Genomic DNA, 20,327 nt, shown 5'->3' with positions numbered 1-20,327 from the left:
AGATAGCCTATTTATATTATTGTATAGATATGACATGTAGATTATGATAGATAATTTAGCATGCCTTTAAGTTAGATATATAGATTTTGTATTTAGATTATAGAGTTATTGATTTTACATACATAAATATGGAGCAAGGAGAAATGTAATGTAAAAGGTTTGCATGAGAGTGGTTTAAAAATTATCTTATGAAATTAAAATAAGACACATAGTTGATGGTTGATAGTTTAGCTTACTTTTTAATTATATTTATAGATTATTATTATTAAATCCACTTTGCATGAGAGTGATTTAAAAATTATACTATGAAATTAAAATTATCTAAATTTAGTTTTTTACCATTAATTACGAGAGTAACTTTTAAATGTGGAATTGATAATTTTTTTTTTCATGTGTACTACTATGGTAGTATTTGAGTCCGCTTTTTTGAGACCGATTGAAAAAACGGTCTCAAAATATAATTTGGGACTGAACCCTGTCTCAAAGGTGTAAAATCGGTCTCAAATTTGTGACCGCTCCTGAAACAGACTCAAAAATGTAAAGATAGTCTCAAATTTGATACCAATTAGAATTTTTGGGACTATAATCGGTCTCAAACTAACCCACCAGTGGTATATGTTATGAGACATTGAGACCAGCAACTTTGTTTCATTTATTTCATAATCCATCAGCTTCTCTTTTCGTTTCCCAAACCTGGCAATCGCCACTCCCACCCACGCAACCATCCCACCCAACGCGCACGAGCACCGATGACTACTACCCCACGCGACCACCGGCGCCGATGACGGCGACTGCTACCCTACGCGAACAACAACCGTTGTGAATCGAAATTGGTAAGAACCCTAATTTTCAACTTCAAATCGTTTATTTAATAATATTACTGAATCTTTCATTTATAGGGTTTATTAAATTGTTTATGTTCATTGATTTGTTTAATTATCTTAATTGAGTTTCTGTTATTGAGTTGGCTTTGCAATTATGGTGGATTGAAAATGAATTATTTGGTAATTTGGCTTTGCAATTATAGTATAGCAGCCGAGTTACATCTTTAATTTGGGGTTTGTTGATAAGATAATTGCTTGATGAACATGAATTATTTTTTGATAGGGTAATTGCTACACTAAAAGATACGGAGTACATCTTTAATTTAGGGTTTGTTGATAAGGTAATTTGTTGTAATGGGCTAGATTCAACGCTTGATTGAGTCATGGTGACAGATAATCAGCTCCGGCAGTCATGGTAGGGCATCATGAGCTTAGAATGTTCATTATGAGTACCAACCTGCTTATTCTTGGGGCTTTTTCCAGCCTACTAAATGCAATCCTAATTTGCATTTAGGGTATGTTCATTTGTTGTTTGATTTTCTTTTATATAAAATCATGGAGAATAGAGCACCTATTTACTTTGACATATTGTTAAACGCTTGTAACCATGAATCCTAGTGTACATGGGAGAGAAATTGACCTTGTTGCTATAATGTAACTTCAAACACTTGACGGCTTAAACTTAATGGTTGAGTAATGGATATTCTCTCTGGAGGTTAGAAATTGAAATTGATTCTCCTATTTTACTTTTCTCCAATATCTGCCACAAACTATATGAGGCTATAACTCTTGCAGCCAGTCGAGTACTCGAGTCTAAGTAACATTTTTTCATTCAACTATATATTTAATCAGAATGGGTTTGAAGAACACAGGTATAACGCAGAAACATCAAACTGACCGATTAGCTGTTGGGATATCAGTATATCACACTCTCAAGTCCAAGGTCTCCTACCAGGATGGATGCAAATGTAGTCCATAAAGGTACTTTTTTTTTGTAAGTGTCATATGACAACTAAAGTAGCTGAACATTAAAAACTCCTCATTACCTCTTTTCTGCCTTTATTTTCTGTGTGAATTCCTCATCTCTTTGTTTATGTCCCTTCCTCTTTTGAAAAACTATGAGTACTTGTAGAAAAAGGTTTCTACTTTCTTCTATCTGAATTTAATTATGTCATGCAGAATATAGATGCGATTGTGGAGAGTCACTGCAAAGTGTTAAATTGCTCAAGTAAATGTGAGGTTCTTCAGTCAAGTTCATGAATGGTTGGATAAAGTTAAGGTATTTTGAGTGTAGCAAATTCTACTCTGTATCTTTTAGTGTCTTCTCATTGTGTTTTAACTTTTTTTTTTTTCGTGTTCATCTTTATAACTGGGCTGTGATTACACTATATTAGAAAAAAAATCAGAATTAGTTGGACCTTTCAATACCAACTTTCTTATCACGGCTAATACTTGTTTATTTGGTAAAGTATACTTAACCGCTTGTCATTTCTCATTTCCTCATTTCTAACTGATATCCTTTTTATTTGTTAGGAGATATACAATTAAAAAGATGGGCCGAAAAGTATGTGTTGTTGGCAGGCAGACGAAGTGAAAGGTGTGCAAAATTAGTAGCACCAAGAAAAGAACAAATGATGAAGAAAATGGATCAACAACATCACCTATACGAGAAGAGTTAAACTGCCACAACTTCACTCAGTGCCCCGACCTTGTTGAGGATCCGCTTGGTGTTAGCGGCAGTGGTACAAGTAGGGGAGATTACAACACACTATTAAATGTTAGATTGAACTAAACATAGGACTATTTAATTTGTAATTATTAAGTGTGGGATTAGTGTTGTAAACATTACTTGTTTTTAATTATAAAAGTTTAATCTTTTAAAATCCGTTTATCTTTAGTGTCGAAGCTTCTCTTTTTGTGGTGGTTTCATATGGTAGCCTCCTGGTATTCGATTAATATGGTATTTGGTGTATGTGCATTTTATAGTTTAAATAAGTGGGTAAAGTAAATATAGTAGAATTAGTGCTTCAAAAATAAAGATTTTGGGACCGCATAACTCATTTTGAGACTGCTGGCATTTGGGACCGACTTCTCATTTTGTGACCGACTCAAGGCGGTCTCAAATTTGTGACCGCTATAAATCGGTCTCAAATAGTGTATTTTGTTACTAGTTTTTCGGACCGACCATATGCGGTCTCAAAAGTTCAAAAGCGGTCTCTAAAACGTGTTTGCGACCACTTTATGAACTGTTGAGACCGCATATGGCGGTCTCAAAAACGCTTATTTCTTGTTGCCATGTCACATTTGTCTACGTGGCGTTTAATGTCTAGCCTTTTAATAATATTTATAGATTTTTCCCCATATACCATAAGTTACAACAAAGAAAGCATTATGCTATGCTCACCATCCAAATACTTCACAAGAGTTTATCTTTATCTAGAGTATATATCACACCCTACATGGCTACGTAGTAGATGAATATTTTGTCCACACTCGTATAAATTAGCATCTTTAATGATAAGCTAGTTGGTACTAGCTTACCTTTGCCACATCATTTTTTTGAGCAACAACAATTTCAAGCTACAACTTACTCCAATGGTGAAGCCAATTTACTACTAGCTTGATGAGACCCACCTAACACACTTTTCTATTTATTTATTTAATTCTTAATTTATAAATATAAAATAAAAAATTTATAAATGAGATAACTATTTTTCTATTGGTTATATTCTTCTTGTGAGTCCATTTAAGCAAGTTGCTTCATGGAGCTACTAGCTTAAAATTATTTGAGCAAAGCCAATCTACATAGACAACTCCAATGGTTGAGCTACTAGCTTACAATTTCTTAAAATTGCAAGCAAGTCCTTTTGTCCAACCATTGGATATGCTCTAGTATTAATTATGCACAATTGCACATGTTCCTATTTTACGTAATATTGACTAAAAGTATCTTAAATAACAAATAAAATATTAGCAATATGAACCCCCCAACCCAATTATCGAGCCATTACATTGGATAATAGGAATATTTATAATAGTTGGGCTTTAACCATCACCTTAAGGTTTTGGTTGAGATGGTTCATCTATCATGGTATCAGAGCCACCTTGACCGAAGGTCACGGGTTCAAATCCTGGCAACTAGGGATGCCAATTTCACCCGCATCCATCAAAACCCGATCCACCCGATCCTAAAAGATGGATGAAAACCCGATTTAAATGGATGATGGATGGATGACGGATGAAACGGATGATGGATGACGGATGGGTTGGATGAAGAAATTCCACCCGTCATCCACCCGCCATCCATCCATCACCCGATTTTATTATTTTTTATTTAATTTTTTTTTACATATAACACATTATTAAGATATAAAATATTTAAATTTTCATATTTTTCTACTCTCAATATAAATATTTTGTGAACCTACCCACTAGAAAGTTACACTAAAATAATTATCTAACTTTATTTTTGTAGCGAAAAAAAAAATCTTCATTTTTTTTAACTTGAAATATATAAATACACAACACCCGTTTATCACCCGATCCACCCGTTTCATCCATGGATGATGGATGGATGGATGACGGATGATATGTTTCACGGATGACGGACGGGTTGGATGAGATTTTAAAAGGACGGATGGATGACGGATGAGGCTTCACCCGACCCGAACCCGATCCATTGACATCCCTACTGGCAACCTCAAAACTCCTCAAAAACTCAAAGTGGAAACCCAGCACACGGTACGGGGGAGCCGGTGCACAACTAACCACTCTTCAAGCCCAACGGGCATTTGAGTGAGGGAGCGTAATAGGAATATTTATAATAGTTGGGCCTCAACCATCACCTTAAGGTTTTGGTTGAGTTGGTTCATCTATCATGCTCTTAATAGGAATATTTATAATAGTTGAGTTTCAACCATCACCTTAGGTGCGGATGAATCCCCTGCACCCCCGTCATAGCCGCCTCTGTACCATACATATACTGATGTTCAACCATGATGATTATACTAAGTTGCAGCTCTTTGAAAAAGTTTACCACCTTCACCTCCCTTGTGATTAAGCCATCGTGCTGAATGTTGAGATTGAAATACATATATTGCTGCATGAAATTAATATCTAGAGTCTAGACCACTGGGATCAAAATATGGAATTTTTTCTCTCTCTAAAAATCTAGAGAGCTGTAACTCTCTTTGGAGAGCTTTCAAGTGCACCTACGCTAGCTACCTTCATCATCTCTATTACCAAAATCAACCTTTTTCTATCCCCCAAAATACTCTTTCTTCTCATTGGGCGTCCTATAGCCCTGCAAATTCCTTTTGCTTTGAGATTCTTGCAGTTACCTATTAAGTTGGTAATCATTTTATTTTGGGGGCATTAATTGGGGCTCATAACCCTAATTTTTTGTCAGAAATTCAATCAGCTGCTATTAACCAAAAATCTTTCCATATTCCTCTCCATCATTAAGTGCAGCTGATCTTTATTGGCCTCTAATTAATTTGGTCAGCTCGAGGTTGTATTCTCCCGTTAATTGGCTCTTCGTTAGCTGCTAATTGACAAACGGTGGAGATTCCAGCTCTTTTGAGTCTTTTCAGAGGGGTTTTATCAACCTATTTAAACAACGAGTATGGCTGTTGGTTGTTCATACTCATCCTCACACTTTATTAATCTTGTTAATCCAAAAAAGAAAACACGACATAAATTCCAGAAAAACGAGTTTGTTAACTGTAATACTTCTAGCTTTTCTTGTTCAAAAAAACCATCAAACAAGAGGATGGAAGCTGAAAATCAATTTGGGGGTTTTGGTCATGGCATTGATGAACCCGGATATGAAATACAGAATAATGTAGTTGATCATCATGGATACAATCAGGATCACACAACACCTGAGTTCAATCCAACAAATCCTCTACACGCTAACATTTGGAGATATCCCAGGTCTGGTGGGGTCATTAATATTGACCCTGCTGAACTGGGTCAGTCCAGAGACTTCTGGGGTTGTTGCGTGTTGGGGTTCTTGGTGGACTACAGGTTATTTGAAGCACCACTGATCAATGACGTGATCAGGAAAAAGTGGACCACCAAGGGAGTTGTAACTGCTTTTAGAATGGGTGAGGTATATGTCTTCCACTGTACCAAACCAGAAGACATGGAAGCTTTGTTGCAGAGGACGACAGTAACGATTGATGGTGCGGTTATGGTTTTTTCGAAATGGTTTGCTGATACGGTTCCACGCACAGTTAGGTTCCCATATGCAGAAGTTTGAGTTAGAGTTTGTGGACTCCCTTTCGAGTATCTGACCATGCAGGTTGCACACATTGCTGGTAAGTTGCTGAGTCACAACTATAAAGTGGAACCCTTTCATTTTGTTCCTGACAATGATTACTTAAGGATTAAGGTTCACATTCAATTGAATGAACCTTTGATGCCCGGTTTTTTCTTGGCTATGGCGGGGGGGGGGGGGGGGGGGTACCTCTTATGGATTCAGTTTTGATACGAGGAGGTTTTTAAATACTGCATAAAGTGTGGTAAAATTGGTCACAAGGGGGCTCAATGTAGAGAGTCTATAATGACGGTGATGTCAGGGATTAATGGTATGCTAGATAAATCAGTGGAGAATGGTTTTCCTGTCTTTCAAGCCAACAGTACACATACAATGTTCAACTTGGACTTACGTGCTACCCCATCCACCACAAAGTATTTGTCCTCCAAAGTCAGGTTAGGAAATGCTAGGGGAACTCAGAGGAGAAGAAGGAGGTGGGAATCTCCTGAGAGGGCTGTAGATTTCGACCTAGGCATAACTCCTGGAGGGAGAGTACTTCCGGGGATGGCCTTTGCTGTCACTGCCCAACCTTTTGCAGGACCTGTCGTGTTTCATGGTGGTAATGAGGTGGGTGGTCAAAGTACAGGAATAGGTCAGGCTGTAAATGGGGAGGGAGAGGCTGCTGTTAATACAGTGACTAATGTGCAAAATACCCATGGGGCTGGTGGGTTAAATGGGAGCAGAGTCCAGAATGATGTGGCTATGACTGATACACAAGTGATAACAGAGGAAGGAAATCAAGGACAAACACAAGATAATCAGATACAGGATACTGTGATGGGCAATGCAAATCAACTACCCCCTGGGGCTGGTGGGTGGTTAGAGGAGGGGGATACCAATACTGAGGTTTTCCATAGTGCAGGAGAGGAGTTGGAGACTCAGAGAGATTTTAACATGCTGCAACAAGGTGTTTTTGAACAGGTACAGGCTGAGGATCCTTATGTGCTGTATACTAACCACAACAGTCTGATTGGGGCTCTAGACCGTGATCAGAGAAACCAAGCAGCCATCCTGAGCAGAATTGAAGATGATCTGGGCTGGGCACACATGGAGGATGAGCACAGGGGCTACAATCAAACCTTTGACCCACCTATGGAGGGGTGTCCCACGGTGTATCATTATGCTGATGGGTCCACCAGGCAGGTGGGCCAGGGATCAGGTCAGCTACCTGAAAATGAAGAAGGCAATGAAGATTCTCTAATGGCTGCAATGGAGGAAGATACTGCTGGACTGATAAATCTGGGAAATGGTAACAATGAAAATGATGCTGCAGTCAATGAACATGAGGCTCTGCCAACTGCTGATCCCTCTTTATCAGAGAACATGCTTGCATCTGAGTCCTTGGCATCAGAATTCTACTCTGATGGAAGGGAAGGGGATGAGGTTATTATCATCTCATCTGATGATAATCTTGAGGTGAACACTGAACTGCAGCTGGCTGTGGGTGGAGGTTCTGAGATGTGACCTCTTATCACCACTTCTCATGAAGTAACTGGAAATGACATGCAAATTCAAAATCAGCAGGTAACCACCCCTTTCTTTTCAACGACCATTATTAGTAAAGGTAGGGAACTGGATGAGGGTTCTTCTAACCTGATCCCTTGGGAGAAATTGGTTGAGGCTGAGAAAAACAAGACTGAAATCAGAGGTAAGGGAAATGAGCCAATCAGTGATACTGGGGTGAAGTTGTTTGATATACCTGAGGTAGGGGCCAAGTCTAAACTGTTCGCTACTTTGCCTGTTGGCAATTCTTCCGATGGTTGTATGAGGTTGTTGGATGCATATCATATTTCTGATATGAAGGATGAGTACAGGGAGGAAATCAGGGGGGCAAGGAAACGAAGATGTTGTTCTGATGCTGGGGAGTATATTATACTAGAAGCTGCTAAAAGATCAATGGAGGAAGCTAAGGAGTATTTACGCATGATGGCGAAGAGGAGATGCTGGAGTCCAGCACATGAACAACACAAACAGGAGCAGCAGCAACCCACTTGGGGTTTCAGGTTTCATGTGGAGGAGGTGGTGATGATTGAGTCTAGTGATTCATCCTTGCCTTCTGTTAATGGGGGAGGTGTTGAAGTCGACTTTGATGGCTTTGCGGGGGTTGGGCCTTCACAACCCCTCTATCACCATGAGGGGCTTGATTTGGAATTGTAGGGGTCTCAATAACACGCTCGTCCCTACAATTCCTAAAATAAGAGCGTTGGTAGGTAGTAAGTTCTATGATTTTCTTTTTTTAATCGAAACTAAATGTAATGCTAGTAGAATTTTCCCTATGTTTAGATCGGTAGGTTTTGACAAGTGTTTTGGGGTGGATGCTGTGGGGGCATCGGGTGGGCTTTGGGTTGGATGGCGGAAAGAGTCTCGTATGACTTTGGTTAAGGCATGTAATCACTTCATCATCCTTTTGGTAAAAAAATATAACGGATTAGTGTGGTATCCTGTGCTCTTTTATGGCGCTCCGAGTGTCCATATGCGTGCTTCCGTACTTCAAGAGGTGGAGGAATGGATTGGCACTTGTAATGCTCCCTTTCTTATGGTAGGGGATTTTAATCAAGTCGAATATCGACGTGACAAATTAAGTTTGAATCATAGGCCCATCGGGGGAGTGGATGAATTTTGTTTGTGGAAAATTCGCAATGAGCTGTTGGACATACCTTTTAAGAGACCATGTTTTACGTGGTGTAATAATCGGAAGGGGGAGAAGCGGGTTTATGAACGAATTGATAAAGCTTTTGGATCGAAGGATTGGTTTACGATCTTCCCACATACTGGACTCAAACACTACCCCATCCAAATATCGAATCACGCGCCTATTGAAATTGATTTGAATCTTATAGCCATGTCTGGAAATCGACCATACAAGATCGGTGCGTGGGTGTTAGACCATGAAGAATGTATGGAAAAGATCCGAGTAGACTGGAATAGAAGTGATAGGGGTTCGCCGGCGTATCAAGTGACTCGGAAACTATCAAGAATCCGGATGTGTGTTAAGCGTTGGGCGCTTGATAAATGAGCCGAATGGAGAATGAAATGGGATGAGTTTGATCAAAGATTGGAACATGGTATGACTCTAGCTATCACGGGAAACGGAGATGAGGAATACACAAGAGTAAATGAGGAAGTGACAGAATTTGCAAGAGCGACGACGGCCTTTTGGAAACAACGAGCAAAGATGAAATGGACGGTTGATGGAGATACGTGTACGAAATTCTTCTTCAATTGGGTAAAGGGTCGGGCAGGAAGAAACCATATCCATAGGATTAAAGATCTGGATGGAGTTTGGCACTATGAAGAGGATCAAATTCGAAATGAATTCCAGCAAACTTTTATGGAGCTCTATTTGTCCTCCAACGACAACTTGGAGTGGCGAGAAAACTCCGAGTTTGATCCAATCCTCAATCACCTGGAATACTCTTTTTCTCAGGATGAGTTAGACCGTCTAGGTAGACCTTTCTCCGCTAAGGAAGTCCGCACGGCTGTTTTTCAAATGGGAGCGCTCAAAGCTCCGGGTCCCGATGGCATACCTGCTGTCTTCTACCAAAGGTGCTGGTCTATGCTCAAGGGTGAGTTTACAAAGGCTATTCTATCGATTCTAAATTCTGGGAGAGTGTTACGGGAACTCAATAGAACTTTTATCACGCTGATCCCAAAGAAAGACAGTCCGGAGGGGGTCACGGACTATCGGCCTATTAGCCTTTGTAACGTGATGATGAGAATTGTGACAAAGTGCATAGCAAACAGGTTGGCCAAAGTGATGAGTGCACTCGTAAGTGAAACGCAGAATGCTTTTCTCCCAGGAAGGAACATTAGTGACAATATCCTGGTGGCTCATGAGGCCATCAATAAGATCTCGAGTCATGGAAAGGGGAGACAAGCATTATGTGCCTTCAAAGCAGATATGAGCAAGGCGTATGACAGAGTCAGATGAGATTTTTTGGAAGCGGTATTGGTAAAATACGGTTTCCCCCCGCATTTGATTTCACTAATTATGAGTTGTGTCACGACGGTGAGTTATGAAATTCTGGTAAATGGTGTTCCTTTACCACAGTTCAGGCCTAGGTGTGGTTTAAGGCAAGGGGACCCGCTATGTAACACCCGCGAATTTCCCATTTTTAGCATTTATAATTTAAATAACCGCTCTATTGTTTTATTTATATTTTAGAGTATTTAATTTAATTAATTTCGTTTTAAACATAAATTTTATAAAAGTTACATTTTTAGAAGATAGTTTATATAAAAATAGATATATTCAGTCGGAGAGTAATAATAGTGAGAATAATAATAATAATATTTTCGTCTTAAGTTATAGATACATTTCCGTCTAGCAAAGATCGTCGCATTTCTCTTATAATGCTATTTCAATTCGGACCAACCCGATTCCGACAACACATCACTCTCACCCACCCTCTTACACTCTACTTTTAAATAATTCTTTTATTATTATTATTATTATTATTATTATTATTATTATTATTATTATTATTATTATTATTATTATTATTATTATTATTATTATTATTATTATTATTATTATTATTATTATTATTATTATTATTATTATTATTATTATTATTATTATTATTATTATTATTGTTGTTGTTGTTGTTGCACTACCACATCCCCACCCCGTCATTTCCCTTTCCCCTTTATTTTTTTGAACTCACCAGCAACAATCAACAATCAACAATCAACAAAGCCCCCAAATCACCATTTTTATTCCCGTCAAGCTTCAACCTCCGATCCGCCCCCATTTCTCGATTAAATCCCAAAATTTTTATACCATTCTTCTCCTTGCTTCCTCCTTCATCTTTCTAAGTAACAAAGCTTCATTTTTGTGGAGATTTCCAAATACCATCTCAAAACAACTCGGTTCTTTTGACTCAGTCGGCTCGATTTCCTTCTTCTAGCTGAAGATCTTGAAGACCGGAGGGAGGCTCGTACTTTTTGGACGTTTCCCTAGGAGATTTGAAGAAACTAAGGTAACGGTGATAGGTTACTCGACAAATGTCGAAATTTCCGTCTTTTGTGTTATTTTATATACTCTTATCTGATAAAGTTTGGTCCTTTACGTCTTTCTCATTTGTATTTTAACCTCCGTCTCAAATGGTCTTTGAAATGGGCTGGTTTTATGCGGCTTCAGTGACCGTTTACATGACAATTTCGAGTATGGTTAAGATGAATTAGATGGTTATTATTCAAGTTTTATTCGTGCTCGTTTCCGTCTCAACTGTGCTGCCGATTCCGTCTTAAATTAGTCGCCTGTGTTGTCTTGTGTTCCTTTTTTTTTTCAGTCGTGAAGAGGTGTTGGGTGACCTGCTCTGTGGGTCCGTTTTAGGCCAGCTTTGGTAGTTTGTTGGGTGGTTGTTTGGGCTGTGTTGGACTGTGATTGGAAATTAGTCTGGGTGTGTGTAAGTGGGTGTTTCAGTGGAAGGGTTGAGGTGTGTTCCCGACTCAAATGTGGTCATAGTTTGGCTTAACCTTGGTCTGCTTTATGCGCGAGTATGTAGTAATTTTAGGACGTTTTCTACCCTGTTTTGGAGACGGATTTTATTTAGTTTTCGGGAATTTTTCTGAGATAGTTTACGCAGGTGTGTGGGGACTGTTTTCGTGATAGTTGTGGTACCTTTGTACGCATTTCTAGGACCGCTTTGGGGATCAAGTTTTGGTGGCCTCGTACGACTGCATTATGGCTCATTAGGCGGAGAGGAAGCACAGAGGTTATGTTAACTATGTTTTTGAATCCTTTTTCTCCCATGTTACAAACTTCGAACTATTTTGTCATCAATCTGAGACAACTCAGGATTGAAAGAGAAGTCACTGTCAATTTGATGTAGAGAATGGTGTCCGCTTATTTTGGGAATCTGTTACGCGGATAATTTGGTAATATCTTTTCTAGGCTTTGATTTTCTCTGTGTTGGAAATCGGCAAGTATATGATAATTGTGGGTTGTGGTAGGCTGTCTAGGAAGGTATCTAAATATGGTGGTTACTTTAGTAGGCTGGCAGCCTTGGAATATGTTGAGTATAACCGACATTCAAGCCTGAAGTTTCAAAAAAAATTCTAGTATTACTGCAAGTTTTGACTCTGTTAAAAAATTCCCGTTTCACTTTTGTTGGATTTAAAAGTATCTCAACAGAGACCTTGGTTCTCTTTTGCCAATGACTTTGCGTGTCCAATACTCTTTGAAGATACAATTCCTTTCGGCATTTAGTGGTTATGTCTAGACTACATAAAGAATAGGATTGTTTAAACTAGTGTAGTGTTCTATTGGCGTAGATACTTTGACTTTAAGTTCATAATTTTGAGTATAAGAGAGGCTAAAATTAACTCGTCTCATGTTAGGACTCCTCTGAAGCGACAACTGAAAGTTAAGTTGTGTGTAAGTTATTGAGTTTCCGTCTCATACTTTATATGACTTAACTCGTGAAATATCGTTCATTCATATATTTTTCTCACATTAATTATAAATGTGGAATTGATTATTTATTCAAGTCAAAATTTGATGAAATGTTTCATTTACCTATAATGTGAGTTTTTAATCCGTTCATTCTCATTTGTCTATCGTATCTCAAATATGGGTGAATTATTCTCCTTGTTTAGTTAAATTGAGTTATTTATAATTGAATGCTTGTTTTGCTCATTATAAATGGTTCATTTCCGTTGGTTTACATTTTTATTCAAATGACAAATATTGAAGAAATGGGTTACTTATTCCTATTCATGATTATGATTTGGCATGAAATGTCTCACTTGGATTATCATCGGTTCATTACATGTAGTAGTCTCTTCCCAAGTTGATTCGCATCGCTTGGTTGAGTCGTATTCTCTTGATAATGCCTCTATGCTATACCGTATTGCTTGACTTATCTTTACGCCTCTTTCGGACTGTCCTGCCGATTGTGGGTTTAGCTCATATCTTCCGCCTCTTTCGGACTGTCCTGCCGATTGTGGGTTCTCGATTTCCGATCTGTCTTCGAGTCTTGGATGCGGACTGTCCTGCCGCATGTCGAATCGGAACCGACTCTCTTATCCCGAGAGTCTGGCCAGATTTAGACTAGGACTGAGTCTTGGGAGTACCATTGTCGTTCTACCAGGGGAATTATATTTTGATAAATGAGTAGTAAAGGTCTTGCTTGGTTATAGATATTGGTATTTGTCTGTTGTTTGTCTTGGTCCTATTGGATACTAGGGGTGAGCTATAAGCCCTCTAGTTGCGATATGATCGTCGGGATTGATGTTCCCATCCGTTCTTATGGTGAGATGCAAGCCATAAATATGAATGTGACATTAGTAGCCACGTCCCGTACAATGTTTGCTAAGAAGTTTTCCAAATAATGGCTACAGTTTCTATTCTTGTAATTTTGCATTGATTGATCCCTACTTAACTGTTTCACATGAATAATGAGTCCCCATTATGCTAATATTGATCTATCATTTTCCATCGCATTTAATTGGCATGTTTAAATATATAAACTTGATATTCATGTCTTTCGTAAGTATCTTATATGACTTACCTGTTTAGTTCTTTGTTATGTTCATTTTGACATTTTGTGGCTGGGAGAACCTTGAGTTACTCCCCACTGACTGTGGCGTTCATGTTTACATGAATGACAGGTATTAGTGGTGCATTCATGGGGTGAAGACTTGTGTGAGCTAGCGAGCACTTTGGCCTTGTAGTCGGTTTATTAGGATTTGTTTAGACTCACCTTTCATTGTATTATCATTCGAGGGATATATTTTCCCTCACCTTGGCTATCACGTTTGTATAATTTAAACTTTATTTCCGCATTCTTTATTTGTGTTTTGTATTTTAATAAACCCGCGCTTTGAATTTCAAAAGTTTCAAAAATTTCCTATTTTCCGCTTGAATTTATAAGTTTTATCTTCCGTTTTATCGCGGGGTGTCACACGCTATCCCCTTACCTTTTCATTTTGTGTATGGAGGTACTGTCCCGAAATGTTAGTCACGCACACGACCTTAGACTGGTACATGATATTCAATTGGTTAAGGAAGTTAGCCCTATTACACACCTTTTCTTCGCAGATGATTCAATCTTCTTCTTCAAGGATAAGGGGAATTCGGTAACCCATTTAGTGCAAATCATCAAGGAGTACTGCGACGCGTCGGGTCAAAGATTGAATGTGGATAAGTCAGGGATTCTGTTCAGTCCGAGTACTACTTTAGCCAAAGCCCAGAGGATTATGAAGGCCTTTGATATCAAGAAGAACAATGGTATTGGGAAGTATCTGGGTATCCCTGCTGAATTTAAAGACTCAAAACAAGGCATTTTTAACGCTCTTATTGAACATGTCACCAGACGCATTTCTTCATGGAATGGGATTTTTCTATCACCAGCTGGACGACTTACTCTAATCTCATCGGTTCTATCAAATCTCTCAAATTACTTTCTATCGGTCTTCAAACTACCGGTAAGTGTGGCAAAAAAGATTAACTCTATTTTGGCACAATTTTGGTGGACGGGATGTAGGATGGGGCATAATATCCACTGGTGTAGCAAAAACTTTCTGAGCCTACCAAAGAGTGGGGGTGGCTTGGGTATTCGAAATGTGAAATGTCTTAATCAAGCATTATTGGCTAAACATGGGTGGAGAATCGTTTCTGGAGAATCATCTCTTTTCTGCAAGATTTTCAGGCAAAAGTTTTTTGGCACAAAGGTGATCTAGCAAGGTATGACCCCCCTTAAGGGCACTGGGTGTTCATGGGGTATACGTAGCATCCTATATGGGTTATCTGTCATCATGGAGAATATGGGGTGAAAGCCTGGCTTTAACTCGAAGATCAATGTCTAGACTGCAAGATGGGTGGGGGGAGAGAGACCGGAGCCCAAAGAAGACTGGCTAAACCTTAGCAATGGATTCCTTGCTAATTTGCAGGTACGGAACCTGTTCCAATCTAATGGTAGGTGGAATAAGGTCTTCATTGAAGGTTTGTTCACTGAGGAGTGGGCTACACGGATCCTTGCTATACCAAGGTGCGAAGTGAGAAGCGAAGATAAGGTTTTTTGGCCGCTCACAACAACGGGCAATTATACGGTAAAGAGTGGATATGGTTTAATATTTACCGACTACATGGCCAAAGTTGGGACAGATAAGGACAAGTGTAGACTCAGCGATCGAGGACGACTGTTTTGTCGGAAAGTGCTATGGAGGTTGCCTATCCCACAGATGTGGAAACTCCTACTCTGGAAGATTATTACAAATGTGCTTCCGACCGGGAATGAGATCGTGAAGCGGAAGATTGATGCGGATCCGTTCTGTGACATGTGCAGAGGAGACCAGCACATTATGGAAACACCTGAGCACCTTTTCAGGGACTGTGGTCTCTCAGGAAGGATCTGGGCTGGATCGGTTCTAGGCATTCGGGTCGAGGGTGCAGGAGGCATTCCAATTTCAAATTGGATTTGCGATTGGATCCACTATTTACAAAAAAAAGGATGAGGGGATGAACCAGGTGATCCATTTTGTGGCAACTTTGTGGGGCTTATGGACAATGAGAAACAAAATTAAATTCCAAGATCAAGCAGTCAATTCGCATGTGATCACGAATATGGTCTACAAGGTTATTGGGGAGAAAGTACACATCTTGTGTAATTCCATGAACTTGAGGCAAAATCGGAGTGATCTGCGATGTGAGGAAGAAGGGTCCCTCCAAAGGGATCTGGTCGATATTCGCAACGGTCATCCTGTGTGTGTTGTAGGCAAGTCATCTGGCTGTACGGTTGTACGCGTAAAAGTGGATGCTAGTTGGAATCAGACTTTTGAGGCGGCTTTCGGGTGGATTGCTTATGATGGCATGGGGCAGGAATTAGGTCGTAGACAGGGTACGTACCAGAGCTGAATCACCGCTGCAAGCTGAAGCCCTGGGGGTTCGGGATATCGTGGAGTGGGCACGTGAAGAGCAGATTTTACATCTTGATATCTCATCGGATTGCTGGCAACTTATCAGCCAAATAGCGGGAGTGGACAAGGATAATCACAGGATTGCGGGGCTCTTGGAGGACCTTCGGGGTTCTTTTAGTTTCTTTCACTGTTTATGTTTCAATTTTATTCCGAGGCAGATGAATGGCGTTGCGCATAGCCTTGCTAAGCAAGCCATGAAACTGTAAAACCTTCTTTTACAGCTGACAAAAAAAAAAAAAAAAAAATATATATATATATATATATATATATATATATATATATATATATATATGAACACAAAATCTTATTTGTGACGGCACGTATCCGTTACTCTGGAGTGACGGATACCATTTTCCCTCACAAAAGACCCAAATAGAGGAAGAGGGAAGCACATGAGGGTGCCCCCACCTTGTCCTCCCTATTCATTTTGTGAGTGGCATTATCCGTCACTTACTCCGACCCGTCTTCAACAAGACTAATTGATATATGAATGTGGATAATGTTTACATGCTGTGGATAGTGGATTGTTACATTTTAGCTTCCTCTGATATGCTTTTCATCTGGAAATGTCTACAGGCAACATTCACGGATATTCTGAAGCAGCTTGGTATGTCCCCTTCTGTTGACCGTTGTCCTCGTTTGACCTACTAGATATGGCACATTTTATTATTAAAGTACAACTGCCTGCATGGCATGAGATGACATCTTCTGCACTTATCTTAATATTGAATATGGGTTACAACGCTCACAACACTACCATGACAAAGATATCAATGTTTGAAGATTACCTTGACTATCTTTATTAGAATATACCTTTGTATATTCACACTTTGTATTTTAAGTAAATATTATGGTTGCATATATTTAGGTAGTAGTTGCCTTATTTGTAGATGAGATTGTTGTAATCTCTGACCTAAGACTCTTGTATATATTATCAACAGACCATTTCTGCGCCATGCAACTATGCACAACTCGCGCGCACTATTCTGGTTTATCATTCCTTGGTGAAGCCAGTCAAGTTCGTAAAACAGTGATGTTTATAGTGTTAATTTGACACTATACCACCACTTGATGAGTTGATATCCTGCCCTAAAGCGGTATTTTATTAAGTCTAGATGTTTTTTTTTTGAATTATGCAATTGAGGAAATGAAGATTAAAGAGGTGGGAGCAAAAGAATGCCGTATCCATCCTAAATCCTCCTTAATCCTTATAATGTTTAATCCTTGGTAATAAGGGAGAGATTTTGATCCTAATAATGTTTAATCCTTGGTAACAAGGGAGACGAGATTTACTTATCCCGACTTTTCGACGATAATTGACTTCTACACTTGAAGTTATGTCTTCAACGATAGTTGCCGAACTCGGCTTTCATTAGACGATAATTGACTTCTGCACTTGAAGTCATGTCTTCGACGATAATTGCTTCTACGCACAGATAGTCAAGGGAGATGTTAATTCAGCGACAACTCCTTCACAACATCGATAGATCAAAATATCATCCGAATTTAATGGAAAACCACAATACAAAATTAGACACAAATAGGACTTTTATTCAAGTTGAATGTACTAGTTCATCACGACCAATCACAACTTAAAAACCAGAGGAAAGTTACCCTCCTACAATGAAAGGGAAATAGTTTTCACAAATAGATTATAACTTGACACCAAAAGTACTAACAAAGCCAAATGGGATTCAAACACCAACATAGTCAAATACGATCTAAACGGCTCAGAAACCACCACGAAGACGAAGAACAAGGTGGAGGGTAGACTCCTTCTGAATATTGTAGTCAGCCAAGGTGCGGCCATCCTCCAACTGCTTCCCCGCAAAGATCAACCTCTGCTGATCTGGTGGGATCCCTTCCTTATCCTGTATCTTTGTCTTAACATTGTCAATAGTATCAGAGCTCTCCACTTCTAGGGTGATAGTCTTCCCGGTAAGGGTCTTCACGAAAATTTGCATCCCTCCCCTCAAACGGAGCACCAAATGGAGGGTGGACTCCTTCTGGATGTTATAATCTGCCAAAGTGCGGCCGTCCTCAAGCTGCTTACCAGCAAAGATAAGCCTCTGCTGATCAGGGGGGATGCCCTCCTTGTCCTGAATCTTAGTTTTGACATTGTCAATGGTGTCCGAACTCTCGACCTCCAGAGTAATGGTCTTTCCAGTCAAGGTTTTCACGAAAATCTGCATGCCTCCCCTCAAACGAAGCACAAGGTGAAGGGTAGACTCTTTCTGAATGTTGTAATCAGCGAGAGTTCGGCCATCCTCAAGTTGCTTGCCTGCGAAGATCAGCCTCTGCTGGTCTGGAGGAATACCCTCCTTATCCTGAATCTTAGTTTTGACATTGTCAATGGTGTCGGAACTCTCGACCTCGAGAGTAATTGTCTTGCCAGTTAGGGTTTTCACAAAGATTTGCATCTACAGATAATTAAAATCACCAATTAGACTTCGGAACACACAAAATCTTCAATTGAGAAGAATTACCGCACAATCATATAAACACAACTTATTCATTACTCATAAAATTGATAAATTTAATCATGTTAAATCAATTTAACAAACAGTAAACCTCATGAAGTTTATCAATAATTAAACATGGAAAATCATAAATACTAAGAAAATAATCGATCAAAACTTCAACAAAATGGCTACAATTGTATCTCTAGTCAATTAATTAGGTATATTGTATATAGTACAATAAATTAATAAGCAGATTTGAGTAATAATCGCCGATAAATCAAAGATAACAAATCAACAAAATTGTGCCTACGGAAACAACAGCGTATGAACCCTAACAAATAAAAATCGTGATCCTAAATTAAATTCAAAAACAATAATTGAACTCGATTTAGAACTATATATATGAAATTAAATGAAGAACGAGAACAATCAGCGATCATAGAATTAAGTTAACTAATTGAAAGAAAAAGGAAAAGAAGATTATACCTTGAGATGAGATTGATGATTTGATGATCGAAGAAGAATTGAGATGTTGAAGATTGATTTGGGGATTTCGTAATTGATTGTAAATTGAGAAATGAAGAAACCCTAAGGTGATGGGTTGGTATTTATAAGGTTTGTTTGCGGACTTGATAAGTAATCTTTTTTCCAAATTATTAGGACTTTTTTAAAGGAAAAAAATAGAAAGATTATTTCCATGAACTTGGCACGAAGAAAGGGTAGATTCATGAAAGGTTGTTGAAAACTTGAAACTTCTAGATCTTTGCTTGTGACCAACTCAACAACTAATCTGAAAGATAAGAATATTAGAAGAGTTAGTTGGATCTTTATGGGTGTTTGGTTGGAGATTTTGGAATGGATTGGAATGGATTCAAGCCATTTCAATGTTTGGTTGGAGCATTTTGGAATGGATTTAGATACCTGATGGATTCTAACTCCATTCCAACCCCTTGGAATCCCATACCCATGTTTCTCCCCAAGGTTCCAACTCCATTCCATCCCACACAATATTATTCCCATTCCCGGATTAAACCAAACAACTTTAAATAGGTATGGGGTTCTAACTCCATACCTCATTGGAGTTAGAATCCATTTCATTCCATACCTAATGTTTGAACCAAACGCCCCCTATAGTCTCCTCTACAACAGTTATGTTTGGTGTTAAGTATAAAACGGATCAATATCAATGCATGATGTTAGTAGGAAAAAAGAATTATACATTGGACTATATCAAATTTAATATTCCCTCCTATTCTATATTTTCTTTCCTATTTCTTTATTCGGTTATTCGGGTTATCTTCCCTATTTCCTTTTTTTGGGATGATTTTTGTGGTCCAAATTCAATGACACGTGGGGTAGTGAGTTTTGTGTGGTCAAAATTCACTTTATTATTTCTTGTGTAAAAATGAAAAGGGAAGAAAATATAGAATATGAGGGAGTATATAACTGGGGATTTTTTTTGAGTTTTATAAAGTTTTTCAAGTTATTCCACATTTTAGTTTTTTTTAACGTGGTAGAAAAATCAGGAGAAAATCAAACAGGGTCCGACACGATCTCCCGAACGGCTCAAATAGAAATGTAGTAGTTCTCGATTTTCGGGATTACAGGATCCCGGAACAAAATCCTCTGGAAATCACACAGAAGGTTCCTCGGACCAGGTAAAGCGGCCACTGAAAATTTAAGAGCGGAAATTTGGGGGTGCCAGTATGTGATAAACCAGCATTCCTCGAACCCCGGATAATCATGAAAAAAAGGAATAATACTCGTTATTTTGTCCTCAAATCAAATTGTTTAACT

The 20,327-nt window shown here is 38.9% G+C and overlaps 1 protein-coding gene and 1 long non-coding RNA gene across 2 annotated transcripts; one reads left to right on the top strand and one right to left on the bottom strand.

Moving 5' to 3' along the window:
* Window positions 1-666: 666 nt before the first annotated feature.
* LOC141656970 (uncharacterized) lies at window positions 667-2,721 on the top strand. The gene is made up of 4 exons (XR_012548623.1): window positions 667-833; window positions 1,697-1,805; window positions 2,004-2,103; window positions 2,358-2,721. It is a non-coding gene; the product is annotated as an uncharacterized LOC141656970 (long non-coding RNA).
* Window positions 2,722-17,598: 14,877 nt separating this feature from the next.
* On the bottom strand, window positions 17,599-19,313 carry LOC141656969 (polyubiquitin 11). The gene is made up of 2 exons (XM_074464063.1): window positions 19,017-19,313; window positions 17,599-18,488 (listed from the first exon to the last, which is right to left on the bottom strand). The coding sequence occupies exon 2, from the start codon at window positions 18,486-18,488 to the stop codon at window positions 17,799-17,801; it is 690 nt and encodes a 229-aa protein (XP_074320164.1). The 5' UTR covers window positions 19,017-19,313; the 3' UTR covers window positions 17,599-17,798.
* Window positions 19,314-20,327: the final 1,014 nt, after the last annotated feature.

This window comes from Silene latifolia, chromosome 5 (genome assembly GCF_048544455.1).
Source record: "Silene latifolia isolate original U9 population chromosome 5, ASM4854445v1, whole genome shotgun sequence".
Taxonomy (NCBI): domain Eukaryota; kingdom Viridiplantae; phylum Streptophyta; class Magnoliopsida; order Caryophyllales; family Caryophyllaceae; genus Silene; species Silene latifolia.
Note: the sequence above shows the minus strand (reverse complement) of the source record. Positions and strands in the feature narration are given on the sequence as shown.

Coding starts and splice junctions, on each gene's coding strand:
- LOC141656969 (XM_074464063.1), bottom strand. CDS start 18,488: ATGCAAATCTTTGTGAAAACCCTAACTGGCAAGACAATTACTCTCGAG.